This window comes from Eimeria mitis, genomic scaffold (assembly GCF_000499745.2).
Source record: "Eimeria mitis Houghton genomic scaffold, Emh_scaff5198, whole genome shotgun sequence".
In the NCBI taxonomy this organism is placed as follows: Eukaryota; Apicomplexa; class Conoidasida; order Eucoccidiorida; family Eimeriidae; genus Eimeria; species Eimeria mitis.
In genome coordinates this window covers 3,180-4,037 of record NW_013573489.1, presented here as the reverse complement: position 1 = coordinate 4,037, position 858 = coordinate 3,180, and the positions used below count along the sequence as shown (strand labels likewise).

Below are 858 nucleotides of genomic sequence, written 5' to 3'. Positions count from 1 at the left end.
TGCTGCTGCTGCTGCTGCATTCGTTTCTTATTGCGTTGCTGTGTAACTGGGGTGTACAGACAGCACCGCATAGCAGACGAACAAATAAAGGCATATAGAGAAAAACGAAAGGCTGCAGTTGCCCTGGAGACAGCATCCTGATGCAGTTTCAACTCTCATAAAAAAAACCGCTGCTGCTGCTGCTGCTGCTGCAGGAGCTGCAGCAGCAGCAGGAGCTGCAGCAGCAGCAGGAGCTGCAGCAGCAGCAGGAGCTGCAGCAGCAGCAGGAGCTGCTGCTGCAGCTGCCATTCTACACTTTTTTCTGTTCCACTTTGGGTCCTTGTTGATGACTGCAACGAAGATAGCAGCAGCAGCAGCAGCAGCTGCTGCTGCTGCTGCCTGTGCGGGTGCAGGTGCGCAGCAGAGGGCGACGCAGCAGCAGCTGCTGCTGCTTTTGCTGCAGTTGCTGCTGCTGCTGTTGCTGCAGTTGCTGCCTCCGCTTCTCATTTGGGGTGGAATATAGAACGACTTGTGTTTTTAAGTTTCATATAGAAACAGGAAGGGGTATCGAGCTAGCTAGCTAGCTAGCTGGCTAGCTAGCTAGCTAGGTAGCTAGCTAGCTAGCTAGCTGGGTGGCTAGCTGGGTAGCTAGGGGCAGGCTAGGTGGATAGGCAGCTAGCGAGCTAGCTAGCTAGATGAGCTAGCTAGCTAGCCAGGGAGCTAGCCATTCCTGCTGCCTCCTTTGGTTTTTTTGCTGTTGGGATTTTACTTTTTCCTGTGGCAGCTGCGCGTGCTGCTGCAGCAGCAGATGTTGCTGCAGCAGCAGATGCTGCAGCAGCAGCAGATGCTGCTGCAGCAAGAGGTGCAGCAGTGGTTCGT

At 54.4% G+C, this 858-nt stretch overlaps 1 protein-coding gene across 1 annotated transcript in view; it reads left to right on the top strand.

Moving 5' to 3' along the window:
• Positions 1–325: 325 nt before the first annotated feature.
• EMH_0080490 (uncharacterized protein) overlaps positions 326–858 on the top strand; it is a gene marked incomplete at both ends in the record, with an annotated part of 1,731 nt that continues 1,198 nt past the window's right edge. Inside the window, one exon of the mRNA XM_013500255.1 lies at positions 326–392. Within this exon, the coding sequence (XP_013355709.1) occupies positions 326–392 (67 nt within the window). The remainder of the gene's footprint in view (positions 393–858) is intronic.